Genomic DNA, 24,373 nt, shown 5'->3' on the forward strand with positions numbered 1-24,373 from the left:
ACTATCTGTAAACAAAATAGTGGGACCGCCATTTTGGCGAGCGGAAAAAAACATTTTAGAAGGCGGAACTAGGCTGGGTTTTTGTTAAAATTCCGAAGTGCGTTCGCTGGGAGGCCCAATGGCGCGAGCGGGCGGGGCCTCTCGAATCCGGTGACTTTCGACAATGACCTGTTTTTGTTCGATGATTCTTGCATCTAGCGATTCCCTTGTTCGCTTTTGTTTTTTGGCGTCGGGTGTCGTCGGCCGGGTGTTTTCGGTGTTCGAATTTTGAATTTTTGAATGTGGAGTGTTGATTTGGAATTGGTTTGAATTTTGAGTTTGTGATTGATTAATGGTTTAGTTATGTATGTAAACATATTAGTTATATTTACACTATGGTCATACTGTAACAATAAGTGCCCTTTTTCATAAGTATTATGTAATTATCAAAAGCCTAGCATTAACACAAATGGAAAAAATATTCCATGTAGTGCCATTACAAATGCAATAAGTAAAATAATTTAATAGTAATTTTATCAATCTTCTGATTTATCAAAAAAAAACTAAAAATAACAAATGGAACCACCAATTTAGTATTTTGTATAAAAAAGAAAATCAATTTGAATAAAGAAATAGGTATTCTATATAGGTATTCATTTCATTTTGAATTAAGAACAATTATTACAATATTCAAGATTGAAGCTATTTGTATTGACCTAGTTTTTGCTCGGCTAATAAGACTTACTACTTATAATTAGTACAAAAGAAACATTTTGCTTATGATAGGTTTTCTAATTAATTAGAAACCTGCAACAGGTATAGATAGGATTTCAATAATAGTTTTTTCTTGTGTTATGAAGAATCTGAGATGGTTGAATTCATTAAGCAAGTTACTTGTTTTATTATTAACTAAGCCGCTGAATATGAAATGTTACAGGGAGACATTTTTAGGGGGTGCTGTCCAATGTAAGCTTATGTAAAAAAGTGCTTATTTAATAAGCCTAATTTCAATAAATGAATTAGACTTATTGACTTTGGTCACATACTCCCACACAGGCAGATATACTTTCTCATATTAAAATTTAATATTAGTAAAAATTAGGTACTCTCTTATCACCAACAGCTCACCAACACTTCACCAACAATTCACCAACACGTTGAAACACGTAAGATACGCGTAATGCACTTAGTATTACGCGTATCTTACGAGGTTAAAGCGTGACGCACACTGGGAGCTTTTACTTTAATTAGATCGGGCGCGGCTGTGACGGTTTTCACGAGTTTCGGTTTTTATTGTACCGTTTTTTTTTAAGATTCGGTAATGTAATTGGGGTTTTTTATAAATGAGTAAACATTTGTGGAGAAGAAAAAATATGAAAACTTTTCTTTAAAATTTGTTTAACATGTTTTGATAGTAATAAAATATACATTTATTGTTTTCTTTCTACTTTACCCAATGTGTCCAATTTTCTATATATTTTATGCAACAAAAGTACATAAACGAAAGCAAATAAAAAATAAATTAACAATTGATTGTGAATCCAAATAATATTATAAAAAAATATGATAAAGACCATAGGTATGCATAAAAAGTAGCATAAAATATAAACTACCAATTAATTGGCATATGTAAAGTACCGTTATTATTGTCGTTCATCATTTTGGATACGGTTATAAATATCAGACGGTTCAAGGCCGAAAAACCGTACTTTTATCGAGCTTACCGCTGTATCACAGTTTATTTGTAGCATTCATTTATTTATTTTTGTCTGTATTATTACTTATTTGTTTCATTTATCCTCCATTTGGTTTACCTATAGCTATATTTAAATTAATTTGGCTGTCGATTTTACCTGATTATTGTTTTTGTTTCAAATACATAGTTATTCAGTATTAGACTGATTGCCTACGAAACTGTTATTTTTTGATGGTTTGAATTAAACTTCAGATACAAGTGAATGTTCTAAAGTATCAAGTAATACATTTCAAGGAGTCCTGGGTACGTTTTCTCATTAATTCAATATTCTATAGCCTTATTAATAAACAATTAAAACATTAATAACCAATTATCTTCAAGCATATTCTGAAGTACTTTTTGCAATCAAATTGTAGCCACATTTATGTACCAGCAAGGTTTTCCTGTTTTCAACTTTGTGCTTTATAATTTTCTAATTAATATTAATATTTTGTTTTACTTATAACCTATTTTGATAGCGTTTGGCTTCTATTTCATTGTATTTTGTTTCTCAGATAACTTAATAAAGTTGTGTTGTGTTGACTGGAACAACTTGGTACCTAAATTTAATGATAAGGATTTTAAAATAAATGTTTATAGGCATAATGTTGCATTGTTTAACAATAACATGTATTTTTAAGTCTAGAATATCCTTCAAGGACAAATTTGCTATACCGTAAACAGATATAGAAAATCACAGTTATATTACAAATACTTACACATAAAATGTCATCTTCGCTATTATTATAAAGAGATCAGATTTTTTGTTAGTTTGTTTGTACCGTAAAGGTCCCGAAACTATTGAACCGATTTGAAAAATACTTTCACAGTTGGAAAGCTTGACTTTTCCCAAGTAACATAGACTATATTTTATCCCGGTACAGGCAGTAATTTCCACAAAACAACTAGTATGAAAAAAACTCATCGCTTTACAAATTCAAGTGAAACCCACTCATGACAGCAATTTTCGTGTCGTCTGTATCAGATACGAACATTCAAAGGATCCACTTATGTATTTTTCTTGTTAGACAGATCTTAACTTTAGATTGATATGTCGTGATTGAATCGTACGAGACCCGTGACCTATAAACGTGGTTATTATCACACCTACATAACTCGCTTCCCACGTTGTTGATTTCAGCAGACGTATCTAATTGGCGTAGTAGGTAAGGATTTTTTTAAAGTGACATTTCGTATTTTACGTTACTTTTTATGAATATTTATTTTGTGGGTCTTATTTCTTCATACATAATATGTGCTGTTGTTAAAAAAGGTCTTCTGAAATACTTTTTTCTAAAACTATTTTTGATTTTTAAGGATGCTTGTTAATTTTAGTTGTGTATTAGTAGCCCTTTGAAATAATTTTAAGTTTATGCATGTATTGCTTATTTAATTGCACGTAAAAATACCACGCAAACTAACTTGTCCATTAGTCCAACTAATGAAAAAAAACATTGGTAAAGAAAAAAATCTATTTCATAATTTGTTACTAAAAGACAGTTTTCACCAACATCGTGCCACCATCGTTCTCGTATCGTGACCCATAAACGTAGTACACACGATGCGCCCAACCCATGCATTACATGCGAACCAGCCCTTATTTGCGGCCAATGTTTGCGCGCGGTGTGCGCACGACTTTATCCTAATTGACGTTTAGCTAGATTGTTGTGGTTTTTAGCTTTAGCTACTGGTTTTAAAGCTTTTTTTATTATTTTTGTTTTGGTAAAATGTTAATGTATACCAGTCTGAGATGTAGAGGGTATAGTGTTATTCTTTGTTATTTGGAATACTGTTTCTCGTAAGATTATGTCAGACAGAAAAGTATGGAAAAGGGGTAAATTCATGCTGTACCGATTCCCAATAAAATCGGGAGAAGGGCAGGAGGATGAATTCCGTCTTTATATAAATTCTTTAATTTTGTTTTCAAATGTATTGCTTAACATAAAGTTAACTGAGTAAAATAATATTTATCGGCACAAAAAAGGCACAAAAAATTTGACGGTTTTTTTCCTGGTTTTGTGGTAAATACAGGTAAATGAGACGAAAAGAACTTTGGTCCCGTTCTTAAACCTGTTGTTTTTAATACCTACACCCGTATAACTTAGATAAAGTTATTGTATTCAACAACTGCTTTATAATCAAAGTTACAATTTGGTACAAGCTCGGAAACTTAACTCAAGAACGAAATGAAATAAAGACTGTGAAGTTATTTATTTATAACGAAGAAAGATAAAAAAAGAAAAACCTAAAAAAAATACTAAAGCCTGTTCATAATTATTAACTTAAACAATTTCAAAGAACAACTTAATACATACAAAAAAAAAACTTTAAAAACACTTTTTTACACACAGCATTTTTCAAAATTGGTACCGATTTGCGCGGGCAAAAAGAGCGGGCAATCAGTGCGGCAATTTGGTCGACATTGTAGACATGTAGACTGGTAGACTGTAGACTTCTAATGACAAAATTAAGAGGCGGTCGACGCACGCAACTTTACGATAGAGTGTAACACACAGCGTTAGTACAACGCACGGTAAATATATTTTTACATAAGATGTCTTGAGTGTAAGATTTTTTTTAACGTATTTACTTGGGCCTATTTTAAACTTTTAAAGTTACTAGTCACCGAATAAAAAAATCTGTGAGCAATTCATTTGTATTATAAATACAATTTTGTTTGGATACATTAAGAGAAATGAAATAAGAGGAAATAAAAAAAAATCTTGTGTCTCAAATAAAATAACAACATTTTTCCTTGTCCATTTTAGCGACAACAAAGTTTATTATTGTGCTCAATACAGCACATGATTTAACTTGACATGCGATGCTTTAAAAAGTCATTAATCATCATAATAATGAAAGATATTTTAAATAAAGAAACAAAGCAAGTTATTGCAGTTCAATGAAACCTATTTAAATGTAGTCATCAAAAAGTCAAATGTTTTTATTTCAAACAGGCCTTATGTCATACTAGTTGCTAGTCAAAAAGTTGGTCTCATGGACCAACCGGCAAGAAACTCCATAGACACTTTTAAAGACGTAATATGTATAGTAAGACCGCAGATTAATTTGCAAATAAGTTTTTTTATGTCCATTAATATCCTTAAAGCTCCTAACCTACCTCAACATGCTTGTACGTCAGTGTGCGTCGAACCTAACGCACTCTTTTTTGCGTGCGTCCAACGTGTTAACGCACTCAAAAGCATCCGCGTTACGCACACACGCGAAATTGTGTGCGCACGTGAAAAATGCGAGCTTGTTGCTGTGTGCGTGTCACCGCACGCACGCACACAAGCCCGCGCGAAGGACACGCCGCGAGGGCGATGACCCCGCTTTTTTGCCGGAGCGCGTATTCTACAACTCACCAAGAGCATTGGCCGTTGCACATTTTTCTTTTTTCCTTTTTTGAAACACCCGAAGATCGTTCACTCCGACAGTGGATACTTATATTTTTTATTTTTGTTTTTTTTTTCATGTTCTGTGGGAATAGGGATATGATGTCAGTGTTATTTTGTTTTGTTTTTTTAAATATATGTACCTAGATATGTCTTACCGGTTTATGTATCCCGTTTGTTTTGATTGGCCCTTTAATGAATGTTTAAGATGCTTCGCCTGGCATTTATTTTGCCTGTCGATGTTTTTAAATAAAATTTTATTTTTTGAAATGTTATTCTTTTATGGGCATGTTTTTGTAGTAATATAATATTGGGTTATGGTTGGGTCTGATGTCATTTAAAATAGATATTCAAATATTGGTTAAAATAGATTCTCTGTTGTGGCATAAAATTAAGATTACTACTGGTTATAGTATTTTTTATTTACTTTATGAATTCTTGAGATAGTTAAATAGGCATAAAAATAAATAAAAACTTCTAGGGTGCAATGTCAATACGCCAAGGCGATTGACAGACGCTGTCAGTTGTATGTAACTGAACAAGTTATTCCGCTGCGCACGCAGTTTGTCAACCATAACACTAGATACATCGTTTGCGTAAACTGAATTTTTACTTGCGAACGAAAGGTGTTCACTCGGGTCAAAAAATTGCCAAGCAGTTACTGAAAAAAAAAACCACTAAAACAAACTATTTTTTTTTCAATAAGTAAGGTTATTAACTGGATAAAACTAAAAAATCTGTTGTGGAAAGCTTATCTCTGTGAAAGACTGCACTTAGCTTATTTTAACGACCACGAAAAATGCAAGTAAAAACACAGTCAACAGTTAGTGACATACCAAATAACATTAAAACGTTTAGCCGTGAGACTAAACTAATATAATAAAATACAACTATTAACTATGCAACGAGTCCTTATCCACCTAAACACTATTATTTAACTGTGACGTGATTTGCAAACTGCATTGTATTATGAGATAATTCAGAATACCTTCCAAGTTACACGTAAATCACTAGCAAATTAACTCAGTCATGTCTTCAAGGCTATAAGGCCCAATTACAACAAAGTGAGATAAACGTGCAGTTAAGGGTAACAGCTGTTTATTTTTATTAAAACCTCAAATAGTCGAAGTATGTTTTTTGGGAGTTTTTTTTAGTAAAGCTATTGATTCTCAAAGCAATCTTAGACAATTTTCTGATTCGTAGTAAAAATCGGTTGTCGTTTGAACACATTGCATAAATCGATTGCATAAACGAATGTCGGTGAAATTGGCCCTAAATCCTAAGTTATCGCCTCTAAGGTAATCTAAATCTGTGCCTAGTTACCTACGCATCTAATACATTTACAAAGCTTCAATATTTTACTTTTAAATGCGTTTTATCACGCGCTAATGTCAACTACGGTTTAATGGTCGAAACTTGTCCCGTTCAAACCGGATCGAAGCGGTTACGGGCGGTTTTTTAGCGCCGTTATTTATCTGTGGACGACATTTGAATATGGAATAAGAAATAAATAGGAATGATACGTGAATAGCTGATGCTGTTGTAAATTGCATCTGAATTTAGATTACGAGCACAAATATTACAAGCTTCAAAAAATCCAGGTTCAATGGAAAATTTTAGTTTAAATAGGTTCGTTTAAAAATGGATTCTTCAAAGCACTATTCTATTATTATTTATTCTGAAAATAGCTTTGTAAGAGCATTTTTCTAAGTGTTAACCTTTTGACTTTTCAAGTGTATTCTTGGCATTTTTATTTTCTTACTAGGTAACCTGATCGTAGAAACATCAACTTCTCGAGATAAATATAGAAAATCAATGAATTATTGCAAAAATAAATTCAACGTAGCTATATTTCAGGCCAAATTACATGTAAGAGACAAATAGCGAACTTTGAGATGCAAAGTTACTTGAGGCGAACTTTACGCCATTGCGTAACGTCGTCACAATATCACGAACATCGCTGTTGAACATTCGGCGCGGGGCCCACCCCAATTCCGTCCCTAACCTACCCCAAAAGGACGCACCGCGCGCCCGTGTGCGCCGAACGCACACCACCGACTGAACACCTTGCGAGTGACGACACGACCGAATTCGTCACGAGTTCCTTTTTCAAAATTTTAAAACGCGTTCTGTTTACAAATTTGACAGCTGTATTTTTTATTTCTGTTGAGGAAGGTTAGGTTGCATATCTTTGTTGTGTGTCAACGTGACATTGTAAGGTTAAAAACTTATAAGTCATTGTGTTATCTTAGTAAACTAATCTACGTTTCTACGTAGAAGTTATATAATGGAGAAAAAACGGGTCGTAAATTTACCGTTCAAAGGCGTGCTACCAAAATGTTAACGTTGCTAGATTTGTATGCAGACGAAATAGGTCGTTTGCCCTGACGAATGTCAGTCGGAATGTCTTCGAGACAATGTTTCCGCTGATGGCTGTAGTATCTTTTAAAGATTAGCTCGAGTTGAGGCCAGCCGATCACTTGTCTTAATGCCAAGCCCGCCTACGTAGAGTAACAGTTTAAAAAGAAAGTTTTGTCTATACCTAACTAAACTTTTTTGAAACATTCAATCTATGAAATGTAGGCACAAAAAATACGAATACTAAATACCCATCCTGCATTGATTAATCGCTTTTAAAACAACAATAATTCATTTAAATATCGTCTTATATGACTCGTCAAAAACATTCATTGTGTTTGTGTGCCGACCCATATAATGTGCGCGTGTGTGCGTGCCCTATATAAATACAAATACAAATTAAACCCACCCAATTCGTGTGCGTGCGGTGTGGTAGTGTGCGTAGCTTCTTCGCTCGGAATTCCAAGTTTGAAATTGGAATGAATGACGGTTAGGTTACTGACCTACGGCAATGCTTGCGCGCCATTTTTTACGAAGTGAGATTTTTTCAATGTTTTTTTTTCGAGATTTTTTTTCGAAAATTAGTATTTTTGTGGGTAAAATTATGACGTAATTAACTTGGAGATAGGTAGTAATAGTCTATTATGTTACACCTGTGACATAAAATTGTGTAATTGTACTAAAACGATGGGCCAGTTTCGCAGGAAGGAAACTTGGCAATATAAATTCCTTAGTACTTACATTATCATTGGTATTTATTTGACGTAGTTTTTACTGCACTTATGAGGAAAAGGGACTATAGGTACAATGCACATAAATTAATTATGTACCAGTCAAAATAACAGGTGAATAGTATATTATATTAAAATTATGATGCTATGCTAGCTTTTCAATACGTTTTCATCTGCATTGAGTACACTATTACTGTTACATACAGCCTTTTTATCGTCCCACTGCTGGGCACAGGCCTCCTCTCACACGGAGAAGGATTGAGCATTAATCACCACGCTTGCTCAATGCGGGTTGGTGGTTTCAGACTTTATAGTCCAGTATATTGAGTACAAATTAAAAATAACTTATAGAAGTCTATAATAAATAACTAGGCTAAGAATCATTGAAGAGAAAGAAGTTCTTTACAGTGTATTTAAATAAGTCTAAAAATACTCCTTATCAAGTCTATTTTTCAGTCGACCTAAAGGCACTCTTTGAAAAATATCTAGGTAATCTTCACAAAATAGGGCTGTGAAAACTTTGAAAAAGCTAATAAGTGTCTACCCTTTGGGTTGCTACTTCTGCTGTTCTGATTTTCTCTCTCTCTCTCTTCTCTCTTCTATACTCTATAATTATTTTTATTGTTTACTGTCATAGTGTATTCTGTAGTATCTTTGTATAAGAAATAGGACTGAATGCTGAGGCAATGTTTCACTCATTTTAAGGCTGATTTCATGAATGTCTAAGATTGCTGAAATAAGACTTTCATTCAAAAAAGTGTTGACACATATTGAGATAAATTAAAAATGACGAGAGTTAATTACATAGACGATAGAAGTAAGTAGGCTATATATAATAACTTTATTACTGAAGTAATTTAAATGTATAATAATTTTACTTGTACATTTTGATGGGAAACGTTCTACTACATATTGTAATTTAATATTTTTGTCATGAACAATTTGTAAATGAACTTTAAGAAAACCCGAAAGACAAGCAATTTGTTATTGTCTCAAATACATAGGTAGATTGACGCTACATTTTATCATGTTACGGATAATAGTTCCCCCGTTTCAAAAAATAATATTTTACTGTACCTATGTTATTTTTAATTATATGGTTATCCATAGACATCACCGAAATCCAAACTTCCGGTTTAAAAAAAAAACTTCTTCCTACCATAGTTTGGTAGGAAGAAGTTTTTTAGTTCGTAGGTCGCGTTTCCCTATGCGTGTGCGACTGAGATGGAAGATAGGAAATCCCTCGTGTGTGAAAGGGACGGAGTGAGGGCGACGACCTTTAAAACAAATCGTTGTAGAAAGGGTTCGGTTTCAGTAGCGTCAGAAAATTAGGTTGTCATTATAATAAATTATTATGATTTTTTTAGATTATTTAAAACTTTTCAAATATTTTAACGTGTTTTGGGGGACTGCTTGAGCAAGTAGTTTGAATAATTAAATACTTATATGATAATATTTTTTGAGATTTTTATTTTTTATTTTTATTTCGATATCATGGGCATTTTTAAAGTGATATCTTTTCTTAATATATTCTTTTGACTGGAAGATTTTAAGATCGAAAAACTGGATATTGCTAGTTTATAATAAGGTGCTCTTTAAAACATAGGTATCATAAAAAATAATATCTAAGCACCTAAACTTAGTGAAAAACAACTACTTATACAAAGTAAGTATACAAAGTAAGGAAGCTACTTGAAGTCTTCTAGCCTATTTCATTAAAACTGCAATCGTTTTACGCAATTCTACTTAAAATTAGTCATACAATAGGCAATACCTAATAAAATATTAATCACGCGAACAGACCACAATAGTTTCGAAAAAAAACCTTACAATAATGAATCATCTATTAATACCATTTATCTATCTAATTTCACTAGTCATTCTTACTTAGGTATACATAAACACTTCTGATTTGTTTCCTCTTTGACAGTCTAAAATCGGAAGCCAGTACGTCTGCCAACCAGTCATACCCAGTTACCCGGGTGTTGAGGGGGTCAGTCAGGCAGTCGCTCCTTGTAAAACACTGGTACTCAGCGAGAGACAGTATCCAGTGAGACTGGAAGACGACCACAACTTTGGGATAAGGCTAGGCAGATGATGATAAATTTCGTAAATATTAAAAAATCTTAAAATTACAATGATTAAATTCTCGTCTTTTTACAAGCATCCCGATCGAAATATAGCCTAAGTTACTCAGAGACAATGTAGCTTACCAATAGTGAAATAATTTTCCAACTGGTTCGATAGGCTCTATAGGAGCGTTTAGGGTACCATGAAATGATAAATAAATGTTTATTTTTTATTATATTAGTACCTATATTTATGTGGATAGCAATGTATATGTATCTAGTAAAACTCCCAATAAAATAAAATTAAATAAACACTAACTTTTTCCTAGATTTCCTTCCTAACGCTACATTTATCTAGGCGCACCCTATTCCCTAGCCCCGTTTCGGGCTAGCTGGGACCTAGGCGAAAAATTATTAGGGTGAACGCACACATTCGCAACTGTACGTCTGTCCTTGTTCGAGTAGTCACCTCTTTGGGAGCTTTTTTTTCGTTTTTAATTTTATTACCCTGCTTATTTGAGGTGATTTTGAAAATTGTAGATTCAAAATTGATGAGTTAGGTTTTATTTTTGGAAGGTTTGGTCAGATCTATATTCATTATCCTAACTTATTGATATTTTAACAATGTATTTTGATGTATTTTCTGAAAGGGTTTTGATGATACTTAGAAATAATATATGTACTTAGTAGTGGTAGCAACAGATCTGTTTTTATTATGCCGAAATGCAGGTGAAGTAAAATAGTACTAAACTGCATTTTATTTGTGTTCTATTGAATCACTTATTTAAGTTCTTCTGTCCTTCAATGTCATTACCATTTTAAGGATTAACGGAATAAAATCCTTATAAAAGACCCTTTTACTAATTCATTAAGATCTACAGAAGTTTACTAGAGATGCTTTTCCAATCCTTCCTCACAATTTATTTCCAAAAAAAGATTGTTTACTATCATCCAGCTGGCACAAAAAAAGTTCCGATAACCCAAATAAAAAATTCATAGCAATAAATATTTTCCAATATTTTTCGGCGCCAATAAAGAGTTTAAGCCTTTCAAAAATATTGTAACAAAAATGTTGTATTCGCTATAATCCACAGTTCTGTCTGTGGGACACGTGCGGAAATGACGTCACAGATGATAAATACTTCGTAGGCTGTATGATAGGTTTTGTCTGTGCTTCTAGAGTGTGTTTGAGTTATGGTTATTTATGGTCTGTTAAAGATTTGGTTGTGATTTTTGTGGTTAATTAAATTGTAATTATGTTGCTGTGCTATCTATGTTGCTGTTGTTGTTCTATGTTGCTGTGCTATCCAGAATACCTATAAATAGCATAAGCTATCAAAAACACATTCTGATTTGGGACTTAAAATTACAGAATATCACCAGGCCTGCTTTATTAGCCAAAAGCTTCGTTTTCTAGGGTCCAGAAAAGATCTGGACTTCGATATTTTATTATAAGTAGCTTATTCCCGTCCCACGTACAGAGCAAAGGAATTCCAGAAATCAGATAAAAGTAGGCTTTATTTATTTTCAGGATTTAGCTAGACTATTTTCACATTTATAAATATCAGTAAGGATTCCAAATAAACAGGATCTTTAGATGACTACCAAACAAACAAAGCTATCAAATAGCAAACAAGAAAATTATCTTAGAACACATCTTCATCATCATCTCCTGACACATTTATCCAGACTCCATAATCTAACCCAGATGCCCATACGTCTCAGGGCTGTAATTCGGCATTGTGTCGTATATCTACATACATAAGCACGTACGTATGTCTGTCCATCATGGAGAACAAAATGACTAGCGGAGGTGCCATAACGGAAAATCGCCTAAGAAAGTAGCGCGCCAAAATACGGGTGTGCGGGACGAGGAACGTTACTGTCTTCGCTCTTATACGTCTTCTTTGGACCTGGCCATTTTTTGTAATACCACAAATAGTTGACAGATGTCTCGAAGACTCAAGTAGAGTCAGCAAACCGAGGGCCCAAAAAGGCCAAGGCCTGCCGGGGCTGCTCGAAAGAGTTACCACGGCTCTGGTACATAAAGGGCTTAAGAAGGTACATGATGGGTTTTAGTTAGTAAGAGTCTGACACTCCTTCACGCTGCACCCACAGTGGGAGGGGTCGTTCGATGATTTCCCCTTAAAAAAAGGTATCTAAAAGAACCCGATAGCCTTGTTAGTTCACTTGTAACTGATCGTTTTCTTGATGCCTACTAGCTATTTGACCTAGAAGAAGACGTGACCTACATGCTTTATAACATCTCCATTCATTCCTTACTCTGTGGTGTACTTCCATGTCGGCCATACCTTAGCCATCCAGATAATTATATTACGACAGGTTACAATCAATATCTGGACTGAGCAGATCTGTGCGCGTTACAAGATGGGAGACCGTCGTTTGGTGATAAGTGGGCTTCGTGTTTGGGGATTGAGCTCTTGGTTTTGTGGGATCCTTTTGACAGTTTTCAATTTACGAACATGTACAATAAATCTGCACTCTCGAAAAACTAATAAGTCCTCATCAATATTGTTCCCCTGCCCTTGACCAAATTTTAATTTGGGGTCTATGCAACATGTCTTCTTTTTCCTTAGCTTACTCTTTATGAAAAAGTATCTCTACATACTTAATTAGTAACCTCTTTAAAGCTCCAGGGGTCAATTGCTCGAGATTTCTATTATAGCTGTGTTTTTGTGAAGGGTAAACTAAACCATTCATCTTCGGCACTTCTAGAGAATATTGTATTTTATTATATGTAGTAGAAATATATGTAATACAACTATGTTTATATTTAAGTTAGGCATGGCATTTACATTAATATGCCAAAGTAAATATAACAAAAGAAACATATTTATTATGACGACTCTTTTAGTCTTTTACAGCCTTACTTATAAACGTGCATTAAATATAAGTAATACTTAAGGGCTGTTTAAGAAAATTCTTACTTATAAACGTTGCGTAAGCATGTCTTAACTAACATTTAATCACTACTTAAGACTTTAAGTAGTGATTAGTTAAAATGTTGCTTAGAAGGTGATTAGAGATTTTATAAGTAAGGGGGTGCGTGTGCGCCGACGGAAAATGTTTTAGTCACAAAAAATATATATCTAACAACTTTTCGGCAGTCCCACTATTTAATTAAGTTATAAGTTATATTATAAGATTTGGTTTACTCATGTGTAATTTTGTTTTGTTTCAGGTAAGGAGAGATGACTACCTATAGTTGGCGTAAGAATCAGGAGAAAATCTTTTCTAATCTTTCTACAACATACCTTTACAATTACAAAGATATTAATTATCATACAAAAGATAGCGGTCTATGATCATCAAAATTAATCTCTGCTTGCTATACCCAAACATAGCATATTAAAATTCTTGCCCCATTAACTACCATACACTATTCTATGAACCGTTCTGCGTTTCACTAAGGCACGCTGAATTGGTGGGTCCCGGCTGTCATATGTCACTGGTCAGAAGCCAGAAAGACAGACAGCCAGTCCCACCAAAGGTTTCCCAAGTAACTAGGTTGAGGAGATCAGATAGGATTCTTAAAAAAAAATGGTATTCAGCTGGATCCAGTTAAACTGTATGTCGACGCCCTACATAGTTGGAAAAAGGTTAGGCAGATGACGGTCATTCTAAAAACTAACTTTATCGTTAAGTTAATGACTCTAACAGAGTCTTAAAGGCAGCTTCCGATGATTAATAGACAATAATTACCAATGCTTCGTGCATATTTAAGACACAAACAAACATAAATAATGTCATGGTAAACCTTATGTCTATATTTCCAATTAATGCGACTTCTCTGGTCGGCTATAATCGTCGGAACTGTAAAAGTAGTGGAGAGGGTGTTAGTGCAAGTTTTTTTTTGCTTTTTGATTTAGGTTAAATAAAAATTACCAGGCTTATATTTCTAAGAATTATATATTTCCTCAAATATTGCCTTCTTTCACTATGTTTGGGTCCGCTTCCATTGTAATCTGATGCAGTTAAATACGCGCCCTGTACTTACAGTGCAAACCGTGTTTTACATAGTGTGACTGCCTAAATGACTTCCTCAACCTAATTCTGGTTAATTTAAGCTCGGAGAGAGAAAATCCTAATCTATTCTTGTAAAGGGCCCCATGCATACTGCAAAGTCAGACATCAGGATTCATTGATCCTTTCAGACGAAAGGAGTTGCTTTACACATGACAAAAGAATTTGGTCTACTAAAAAATACAGTACAAACGCAACTCCACAGTTCCCTTAGTTTTGAATTCAGTTCACTAAATTGGCATTTGTTAATTAGATCAGAACGGTTTAATAATTGAACGTGAGCGAAATAAGAACTGCGTGGGAGAGGGATAGAGAATATTTAGGCTCGTATCATTAGCATATGTGCGACAAAGATGGGTGTAGCTGGTAAAAAATACTAAGGTTTTAATGTGAAATGGGTTTTTCTTGTTGATAGTGTAGAATTAGGTTTTTAAATTATCGATTTTTCGTATTGGGCTAATGCGAGTTTTTATTCTACTGTAGTCCATATAGAGAAGTATCTTATTGACCTCCATTTGTACCCTCGCCAATGTTTACTTCAATAGATTTTTCCTCCAACTTGGGCATTTTCTTCTTTTTCTCCAATCTGGGAATATATTCAGGAACTTCTGTCATTCTAATGGTAAACTAATATCTTTATATCGTTATATGTGCTCCAGTTTCCATCAATTGGACTCAGGTTCTCCCATACATCATTAGCCTTGTATCGTCCTACTGCTGGGCACAGGCCTCCGCTCACACGGAGAAGGATTGAGCGTCAATCACCATTGGACTGATCTAGAATAAAGAGCTGCTTAATACTTATCCATCAAATCATCATCTGCTTAGTATTTTTCCAAATATGGGGGTAGTCTTTCGGTCTAAACGGATGCAGCTGAGTACCACTGTTTTACAAGGAGCGACTACCTATCTGACCTTCTCAACCCCGTTACTCGGGCAACCCAATACACCTTGGTAAAACTGATTGTCAGACTCACTGGTTGTCATGATTGCCTTATAAATAAATATGCTATTGTTAAATCATTTGTAACCAAAAGTTGCCAGGTTATAAAGCGATAAAAATTTGTGCCTCTAATATTAACCGCTTCTGATCTCCAAGATTAGATATCAGATGTGACTAATGTAGCCCAAACCAAGTAGACAGGAGCATCTATTGGCCTCAAATTACACTGATATTAGACCTGTTTCTGTATTGATCTAGACAGATGCATCTTAGGCATTGAATGATGACCAGAGTGTCTAGATTTCTATAGCATAACTAGATCTTAGCGTAGCGATTACCAGCTCTCCGTTCTGGGTAGTTTCGTACAAAAAAAAATTGTTAGATATTTTTATAAACGATTTGATAGACAAATCTTACCAAGGGGTATTGGGTCGCCCCAGGAGGTAATGGGTTGCCCGGGTAACTGAGTTCAGGAGGTCAGACAGGCAGGGTCCCATGTAAAACACTGGTAATCAGCATATATGCATCCGGTTACACTGGAAGCCGACCCCAACATAGTTGGGAAAAAGCTAGGCAGATGATTAGATACTTAAATGCAATCGCTTTATCAGCATTGAAGATCACTTTATTTACAGTATTTCCAACACATACTTATATAAACTATATAATAATATTTTTCTAAACGACAACAACATATAATCAACAGTTTAGACTTAAAATTCGTTTCTTAACCCCACCTCAGTCGCGAAACTAAAATGAGCTCAGAATTAGAATACAGGAGTTGCATCGAAATCGGTTCATTAAATTACAATAGAATATTGTACATAATATTATGTATTGTATCTGTATTAGGTACAAAGATTAGATTAGCATAAAATTTGTATATACCGTTCGATTAGATTGGAGTTTTTTTGTACAGTTTATATTGAAAATATTTACTTCGAGAGTCGAAGATGAGACGGGATTGGGAGTGCATAAATATTATGTCGAATAGACTTTAATATCTTACATACATATATGATAATAGCTACTATAGTGACACTCTCTCTCTTCCCTGCCCTATATCCCACATGGTGTTGGGGTCAGCTTTCCTACTTTTTCTTCTCCACTTCTCATTACAAAGCGTACTATTTTCCATAAGATCTCTGAACTTAGATGAGAACATAGCTCCAAAGGCATGCAGCCCCACAATACCACAGCAAAAAACTTTCCACTTTCCTTCATTCCACTGGGCGCGAACTTCCAACAAAATATTCGCCGACTTTCCGAATAGTTTTAAAAACCTTCATTTCCCCCAATCGATTGGCGAGTCCCCGACACAAGAAAGAAGTCACTTTACAAAACAAAAGGCTAAAGTCCAAAGAAAAAGTCCCAATTACGCTCCTAGGAGCCCCCTTCCCCCTTCCAATTCCCCCTGACCGCTCCCCATTCCCCCACTAACCCTTGTTCGCCCGTTAGGGGAGGGTTCCAGTGACAGCGATGGATCGCTTATTGATATTAATGTTATAGTTTATCTTGTGGGTAGTGGGTCGGATTATGAGCCTCGAATTATGTTAAGCTATAAGATTGGTGGTGTGTTTAGATTTTGTGTTTTAGTTGATACAGTGGTATTTGTGTGATTTTTATGTTGACATTTGACACTTAAGACACGTTACATGATTTGTTTTTTTTTTTTTTATTTGAGGTTAAGTGTGTTCTTACAATCTTTAGCTACAAGAATCCTATAGTATTTAGGTAGTAATAGTGTATAGCAATGTTCACAAAAAATTCGACGCCATGAATGGAATCTAGGTTTCGATAAACAGCAAATATTTCAGTTATTAGGCTTAACCTTAACATGTTTAACGCCAATTCAGTTATGTCTTATATTACCTCATAAATCATATCACAAATTGCATAGTAATTTCATGATATACGCAGCCATCATACGCCGGTGTAAAATCACTTTAAAATACATTAAGTGACTATGTAATTATAGTATTAATGTTATGGGTTAACGTACCTGATATTATTTTATGAGTTTAGCAACAGTGTAGCAATTCACAATATGTAAGAAAAACTTTTTAATGAATAACACCGGTCAATTTAATAATCTCTAAAGTGTTTCTAACTACTCATATTTTCTACTAAAACACTTTTTCATGTATGTAATCTTATTGTACATTAATTCTCAGTTAAATTCACAAAACCTTTACAATTGGGACTTCACATAATATCATCGACATATAATGCATATTTTATTTATTTGTAGCTCTTATTTAACAATTTATCCTTTCTTATTAAACCTTTTAAATCCTCACAAATCGCTTCAACTCTTAATAAAGATATAAAAATCTCCATAATGAATATTCAGGCTACTTTCCCGCTCTCACTGGCGCCCCACCTTTCCCCCAAAGAGTTTTATTGCACTGTCCGAGGAAGTAATTTCGTAGGTCAGACTTTTAGTTTTTAAGAAAGTTCATTTTCTTTATCCAGACATTTTTCTAGCAATATACACCGAGTAACCTGGGTGTTGCTTTGAGAACTTGCGAATTGCTTTATTTCCAAACTAGTTTTTTGAGTTTTAACGCAATTTGTAAGTTTAAGTGAGTTTTTTTCGAAAATTGTAAATTGTTTCTTTTTTGGAGTGTCTTGGTGGGGGCTTGGTGGAAGCTGGAAATATTAAGTAACTTATTCATCACTATAGTCAATTAATAATACCAAATAAACTTTATTAAGATTAATATAGCTCCAATTAAGCCAGAATCTCACAACTAGACTTGACATTGAGTACCTATTGGGTTGCTCCGATAACTGGGTTGAGGAGGTAAGATAGTCAGTCGCTCCTTGTAAAACACTGGTACTCAGGTACTCAGCTGCATCCGTTTAGCCGGAAGACACACTACAGTTGGGAAAAGGCTAGGCAGATGATTATGTCTCAAATGTTTCACCTTCAATTACTATGATATCATTAACCAAAAGACGTAAAAACGTTACTATCATTCAATTTGTTCCACTTTAAACAACAAAAATAAAACCATAATGAACAAAACAATATACATCTGTCACTCTGAAGGTTTATCACCAAATTATACGCGACCAGAATATCTTGAACCGCGGATGAAAACAGAACTAATTTCCTAAATGTACTAAGTTTCATATATTTTTTTTTACAAAATCATTTAGTAATATTTATTTATACTTTTAACGAAGAAAACTAAACAGAGCACTAATTTAAAGTAAGATTTTTAACCGAATAAAAAAATGAGGTTCTCAGTTTAACCTGTTCCTATGTACATATATTGTATGTATACTTAGTTTGACCTGTGTGGACATATGAACATACGTTTACGATTATCTCACGTTTGGCTCAAGCGATACGCATTTCTACATGGTATTTGTCAGACCTAGGAAAAGGTTTTAGGTAAAACCATCTTATAACCTTAGTCTTCAAGTTAAGTATCTGAATAAGTTTTTTGCTTTAATATAATATTCTGATAGCTACTAGCGCCGCGATCAGATGTCAAGTAACAATGGTCGATTTGAAAATGTCTGCTGCGACCCAGTTCAATTGGCGTGAAGGTTCATGGACGTGGCTTTTGTTTTTGGTAAGGATTGTGACGTAGGGCTAGCGAGGAAGAGATTTTATTTTTTGATATTATGTAGGATAGATAAATAGATTGACTAACCAGTAGAGGAGGTCCACCAAAAGTACTTAAAGGGAAAAAGTTAGGCTTTATTATATCTATATTGAAACACAGGATTACCCAGTTCAGGCAATTACACTAGTTAAGATTATGTGATTATAATTAGCTCTCGTAAAATTGAGATTTTGGTTTTTGGAGAAGGATTGCCTCAGGAAATCTGTGCAATTTTGGAAATCAAGAATATTAGTCTTTTGAATATTGGTGATATTAATCTACATCTTGTTATGGGTGCAATGACTTTAAAAATATTTATCAGAGTAGAGTGTTTCGCTTAAGATCAGTTTATATCAAATTTTGTAATGATTTTGAAAACTTTAGCTGGCTTTAATATCACTTCTTCTATCTTAAAACCTACACACTTAGTCATTACGAATTTGATAGATTGTCAAAAAATATCTATAGCTTCAATATATCTTTTGCATCGCTCCCCACTGTCACAGTGCCCTCATATTATTATGAATGCTCTTTATCCATCTATATATAAGGAGTATATTTGTATTATATTAAATTCTTTGTCCTTTTCGTCCGTACCTTTATTTGTTTCGCTAATGAATTTATTGAAATAATTTTTGACATACTTTTTATACGGAATTTCAATAAGGTTATTGAATGTATAATTTTATTTAAATGGCACTGAATATTGAGTTGTGAATATATTTAAAAAGGATGCTCTTTTGCATATTTTTTGTGAATTTATGTTTGCGTTCGTTCGGAAAATACTTATGTTTACAGTAGTCTTTTTTATTGAAATGTAAACAATTTTAACGTCAGCGTCGTCTAAAGCGGAACAATCATTTAATGTAAGATTTATTAAAGATTCCTCTCCTGATTGCATATTTGAAAAATTATACTATTTGACAGACTAGGTGACATATAACTCTAAATTTTTTAAATTTTGTGTGCGTCAAAGAAGTACTTAGTAGAGTTAACTTTCCTTCGATAGTAACTTTTGAAAAAAAAAATCTTACCATGATTGTGCACATTTTTTTTTTCATTAAAGCTGACGCTACTTATTGCATAACATACTACACACATTACCCACATATACAGGGTGTGTCGTTCACAATCACATTAAATCCTATCGTATATACTTTATAATGTTCTATGGCGAATTAAAAAAAAATAACCTAATCCATTCAGTGGTTTAACCACATGAGTCATTTTTCGTTTTTATAATTTTCAACATCATGTGTAAAGCAGAGATAAAGTTGGGAGTATCGAATGTTTTGATCAGTTGACAGCTGTCAGTTTTCAAGGGAGAATTTCAGTTGTTTTAATGACTGACTTTTATATGGTGTTCTAATTTTCGCACATTTTTATTCTATTTACTTTGTTTGAAAAATTCATTTTTTTATTTTTACGTATTTTTCTTTTTTCTTTGTGTTAATGGACATATTTTAACCAGTATATTAACGCATTTCATTTAATGTGATAGTGAACGACACACCCGATATTGTAACATATAATACCTACCTTTACATATCAGTGCAATACAAACCTACATACTCATAAGTACCAACACAGCTGATAAAATGCTAATACCGGCTGATATCACCCTGATAACTGGCTGATAACGTATCACAGTCAAGTGCAAAGCGAACAAACCGAAAATTACGTACAATATTGATGTAGCCGCCATTTTGTTTTCAAATACACTGGAGGACATGAAAATTGAGTCACAGTTTTTAATAAGTATTTTTTATTCTTAGTTTTCTTAGTGTGGTAGGTGTTTAGTGTTAGTATTTTTTTATTGTGGGGGAACTTGCTTTTGCTTAATATTGGATCTTTGGTTTAATGATCTATAACCAATGTACCTACATATATTTTGTTTGCTTACTAAGGATAGGACTTAGCCCCATATAGGTTTAGTAATATTTATTACCTACGTATCTATATCTAGTTAGCATATCTAAAGATAGATAAGTTATTGAAATCCGCTCGAAGTTATTTGGCCTCAGTGTTTTCTTTCTGGTGATTAAGGGTTTTTTCTTACTGCAAAGATTCTCCTTATTTTGCTCCTGTTTACCTCTTTAATAACTTTCAGCCTTACTTATAAACGTGAATTAAATAATAAGTAATACTTAAGGGCTGTGTAAGAAAATTCTTACTTATAGACGTTGCTTAAGCATGTCTTAACTAACATTCAATCACTACTTAAGGTTTTAAGTAGTGATTAGTTAAAATGTTGCTTAGAAGGTGATTAGAGATTTTTAAAAGTAAAGCTGTAATAAATCTTTAAGTTTAGCTGACTCGCATGATTTGGTATTTTTTTTGTTGGTTTTTAAGCCCAATCCTCAACATGACACTTTACCAAGTATGTACTTAATACTAAAAATACTTGAATTCACACAGACCGACAGCTTACATAATACAAGACGTAAATATCTTATCAGTAGATACAAATTAATGAGTCTTACGAATTACACTCGAGTGCAAACAATCGTTATCAGCTAGATGTGTAACTAATGAATGATCTTGAGAGTTCTATTCGGAGAATTTAATAGTTTTGCTTTTTGCAAAGGGAAATTATGTAAAAATACAGAGTAAGTATTTGTATTGAAAAAATCTATACTTGTACTTATGAAGTTTTTTTTTTATATTTTTTTGTAGATTCCCTAAGGGCTTCGAAACTACTCAACCGATTTGCTTGCTGTTATAAAGCTACACTGTTCCCGAGTAACATAGGCTATTTAAGGCTATATTTTATCCGTGTACGAAGAGTCGTTCCCATGGGGCGCGTGTAAATCCGCGAGAAAACAGCTACCACCTTATGATAAAACTTATGTTTTAAGAAGTACCCGCTTCAGTATTTTTTTTTTTTTATATTAATAAGGCCTTACCGCAGACTTGGGGGTCCGCGCTTTTATTTTCATTTTTTACTTAATTATTATTTTTTGCCGTCTTGGCCTCACAAACTTATGTCTAGTCTTAAGACTATGTGAGTCCACCGCGTATTTACGTATTTATTTTAATATTTATATATATATGTATACCTAAATTTTTTATTACTTACACAATACTTAACACTATATTCATGGACTTTGGCAACTTAGTTAAACTTAGTTAAACACGATTTTGGGACAGGAACGGATTGGGGATTGGTCTCATTTCCCGCTAGCGACTAGGGACTTTGCGAGTGCTAGTAGGGCTAACATGACAGTGGAGTCTCGATGTTGCATGGCCGTCTTGAGGTTGTATTCGACGACCGTTTTTATTGGCGCGTCCATCGCTCGCTTAATGAAACGGCCAGTGGCATCGTCGGCGTCATCTGTTTTAGTAATAGGTTTAGTCCACTAATTTTGTTCGGTACGGTGGTTTAAAGGTGGTACAAAAGCTGGTACTTATTTAAAAGCCTAGTGTCTAAATAAAATCGAAATGGATTTAGTAACCATTTGGGTCTCTATAAAAATACATAGCAATATTTTTCACATAACAGACAGACCTACTTTAAGATTTATAACATCACCGTTCAAGGCTACAAATGAGCATGTGCAAGATATAATGTTATTTCTAGACGCAGAGTTTAGATGTCAAATCTGACCACTTACATCTGACCTCGTTGTTTGCTTGTTATATAGTAACTATTGTAATGGTATGACGGTTAAATATATAGCGTTTGTACTACCAAATTATCTTGTTTTAAGTTGCTATGTTATTTTTAAGTGAGGTATGAAAATACTGTAAGAAAAAACGCTGAACGGAAGGCTTCCAATGACGGGTGGACTTCTATAACCAATCTAGTTCTAATTTTGATGAAGCTATCATAATATTTATTATGTTTTTCAGTCTCTAATCGCAAAAATCTGAAAGCTAACGGATGTTCGGCATTCTTCGTTCCTTGGTAGAGATGATGATGCTTTTGACAAAAATGATTGTTTCTTGAACCATTTTATTGTCTATAAAATAGTTTTGAACTATTTGATATGATCAGGCTAGGCAGGTTGTATGTTGTTCTATCACTTCAATGGCTCCTCATAAACACTGATTTCAGTGACAAGATTATGTCAATTTATATATTTTTGCAAGCTATTAAGTTCATGCATTCCACTGTTGTTGTAAACACATATTATTAAAAATACAGTTCATCAGTTACACTATCTATACAAAGAAATGAGACAATACTTTGCAGCCAGTAATTTGGCGGGAACTGATTCCCACAAAGTGGTTCGTGGGAAAATTAATCATACCGACTATGTCTTTGTAAGTAGAAAAAAACACATTTCGGACTGTTATAAAGTCCCATACTTTACGAGTACATGATGATTAAAAATTCCGGAAAAAATGTGTGTTACCTTTTTTTTGAACGCAAGTTTTTGTTCGTTTGTATTTGGATAGGCTGTGATTTTGGGAGTGACGGATTAAAAATGGGAATGAAAAGCTTGACAACAGTAGCTTTTATAAAATGACTCAGCTATCTGCGAAAGCTCATAAAATATAGGTTCCATATGCGGTCTAATTGAGAGCCGTTTTTGGGAAGTTGGATGAAAATGGTGGTATAAAATAAGTTTACAGTCAAAAGAGATTTGTGGTGGGCTGATAGTTAAGGCACCAGCTTCTCAAGTATCTCTGGGTTCTATCCCAAGAAATTAAAGCTTTTTTAAGTTATAGGTACTGGTGCCTTTGATTTAAAGTTTATCGCCAAACCACATGAAGAAGGCCTTTCAGTGGGACGCTAAAATAAAAGGTCGATGATGACGATGAACCTAATAATAAAATGATGGCTTTATTTAATGTAGCAGACGGAAAGTCTTTATTTTCCAGGCAATACATACCAAAGTTTACAGCTTTGAAATGTGCTTTAGTAGGCTTCGGAATTTTACATGTTGTATTTAATTCAATAATATTAACCTAAGGCTTGCTTAGTCATTTTCAAAATGAAAAAAATTGCTAACTGAAACATGTGTAGTCACTTTACATTTTTAAAGATAAAGATGAATCCCCAAAGATAATACCAAAATAAATTACCAAACAAATTGGAAAGTATCAAATAAGCCCAGTATACCTAGCCGCAGTTATTTTAATTAATAAACTTTCTTAAGACAGCTCCAATGAAATATGTTTTTCAAGTTTCGATGAAAACCGTCTTAAAGTTTTTGAGTTTACTCTACTGTTGCCAGTGAAAAACTTTTGGTTTTGAAATTATCTTATTATTTAAGATATCTGAGATTAATTTACCATTCCCATATGGATTAATTTATTTTACTTAGAATTTAATGATTCAATATTTAATAAAGAAATACATTTAAATAATTAATATTTTTATTTGCCTTCTGTGTACTACCTATTTAAAAATGTAAAATGAAATAATACCATAAAATTATGATTGATAATTATATTTTAAATAATGCAAATCACTCAATAATTACATATACCTAACAATGCGACCAAAAACACGCAACTTACCGCTATACAAACATAATAACTACACTTATG

At 33.6% G+C, this 24,373-nt stretch overlaps 1 protein-coding gene across 4 annotated transcripts in view; it reads left to right on the top strand.

Moving 5' to 3' along the window:
• The window catches only part of LOC124641893 (mushroom body large-type Kenyon cell-specific protein 1), a 198,791-nt gene that overhangs the window by 100,251 nt on the left and 74,167 nt on the right, over positions 1 to 24,373 (top strand). Inside the window, exon 2 of one of the 4 annotated variants that reach the window (XM_047180148.1) lies at positions 13,470 to 13,498. The exons of the other annotated variants lie outside the window; for them this stretch is intronic. Coding sequence (XP_047036104.1) covers positions 13,480 to 13,498 — 19 coding nt within the window. The 5' untranslated portion in view covers positions 13,470 to 13,479. The remainder of the gene's footprint in view (positions 1 to 13,469; positions 13,499 to 24,373) is intronic. 4 annotated transcript variants of the gene reach the window in all.

Source organism: Helicoverpa zea, chromosome 23, assembly GCF_022581195.2.
Source record: "Helicoverpa zea isolate HzStark_Cry1AcR chromosome 23, ilHelZeax1.1, whole genome shotgun sequence".
Taxonomy (NCBI): Eukaryota; Metazoa; Arthropoda; class Insecta; order Lepidoptera; family Noctuidae; genus Helicoverpa; species Helicoverpa zea.